At 69.8% G+C, this 1,119-nt stretch overlaps 1 protein-coding gene across 1 annotated transcript; it reads right to left on the minus strand.

Annotated features, from left to right (window-relative positions):
- Nucleotides 1-364: 364 nt before the first annotated feature.
- UCN (urocortin) lies at nt 365-842 on the minus strand. Its single transcript, XM_060260053.1, has one exon. It carries the CDS (start codon nt 797-799, stop codon nt 365-367), a length of 435 nt encoding a protein of 144 aa, XP_060116036.1. The 5' UTR covers nt 800-842.
- Nucleotides 843-1,119: the final 277 nt, after the last annotated feature.

The raw sequence follows: 1,119 nt of genomic DNA on the forward strand, positions 1-1,119 counted from the left end.
CAGAGGTCAGGCGCTGCAGCCGGGATTGCTGGAAACGAGAAGGGCAGCAATAGATCTGTGGGCTCTTCCGCTCCCGCCCCGCCCCGCCCCCGGCTCTTCCAACCCAAGGCTGGCGCGCCAGACTTGTCTTGCAGGCAGCAACGGGAGTCTCTGGCTCCCCCCTCCCTGCAGCGGCAGCGTGGCTTGCCTGGAGCATCTTCCGGGGAGCCGGCCAGGGCCGCGAGAGGCGCGCTGTCCGACGGCGATCCTTTAGCTGCTGCTGCTGCTGCAGCTGCTGGACAATTGGAGGCAGCACCAAGCCGGAGGGAGGGGTTGGCCCTGGCAGCCGGCAGGCAGGCTCCTTCGCTGGCTTTGCCGGCCGGCGTCACTTGCCCACGGAGTCGAGGATCAGGCGGTTTTCCTCGGCTTGCTCCTTCTGGCTGGCAGCTTTGGCGATCCCGAGCAGGTGGCGGAGGAGGTGGAAGTGTAAGTCGATGGAAAGCGGCAGCTCGTGATCCGGGCGCTTCAGGCGCTCGCTCAGCTCGTCCGTCAGGCGGCGGCGCAGCTCCCTGGCCGGACCCGCCCGGATCAGAGATCGCCCCACCAAGGCCACCCCGTCGAGGTGTCCCGGGGCAGGCGCGGAGGGCGCCAGCCGGAGCCAGCGCGGGCCGCGGTCCTCTCCCCAGGGCAGGAGCCTCAGCCGGAGGCTCAGCCCGCTCTCTCCGTGGCCGTCGAAGTCCGGGATTTGGGCGGCGCCGAGGGACGCCCGGGAGAGCAGCAGGAGCGAGGCCACGAGGATCGGCAGAAGCACCCTTCTCATGCTGGGGCGGTCCAGGCCTGGGAAGGTAGAGACGGGTGAGTCCAGGAGGAGGAAAGGGACCCGCCCCCGCGCTCTGGCACTAAGGCGGGAGCTGGTCAGTCTTTCTCTCTCCTCCAGCGGGACCGGGAGACCGGGCAAGAGTTCGGGGGGGCGGGAGGGTCTTGGGGTGTCCAAGTCGGGGGCTGGAGCCTCACCGGCCCTCTCCCAGCCGTTTCTCGGCCCGGTGCCGGCAGGAGGCGACACAGGCAGGCAGACTTGGAGCTCTGTCGAGGAAGCGGAGGCTGCGTCTTGTGGCCCCAGTCAGCCCGGGTGCGTCCCTC

This window comes from Heteronotia binoei, chromosome 1, assembly GCF_032191835.1.
Source record: "Heteronotia binoei isolate CCM8104 ecotype False Entrance Well chromosome 1, APGP_CSIRO_Hbin_v1, whole genome shotgun sequence".
Classification (NCBI taxonomy): Eukaryota; Metazoa; Chordata; class Lepidosauria; order Squamata; family Gekkonidae; genus Heteronotia; species Heteronotia binoei.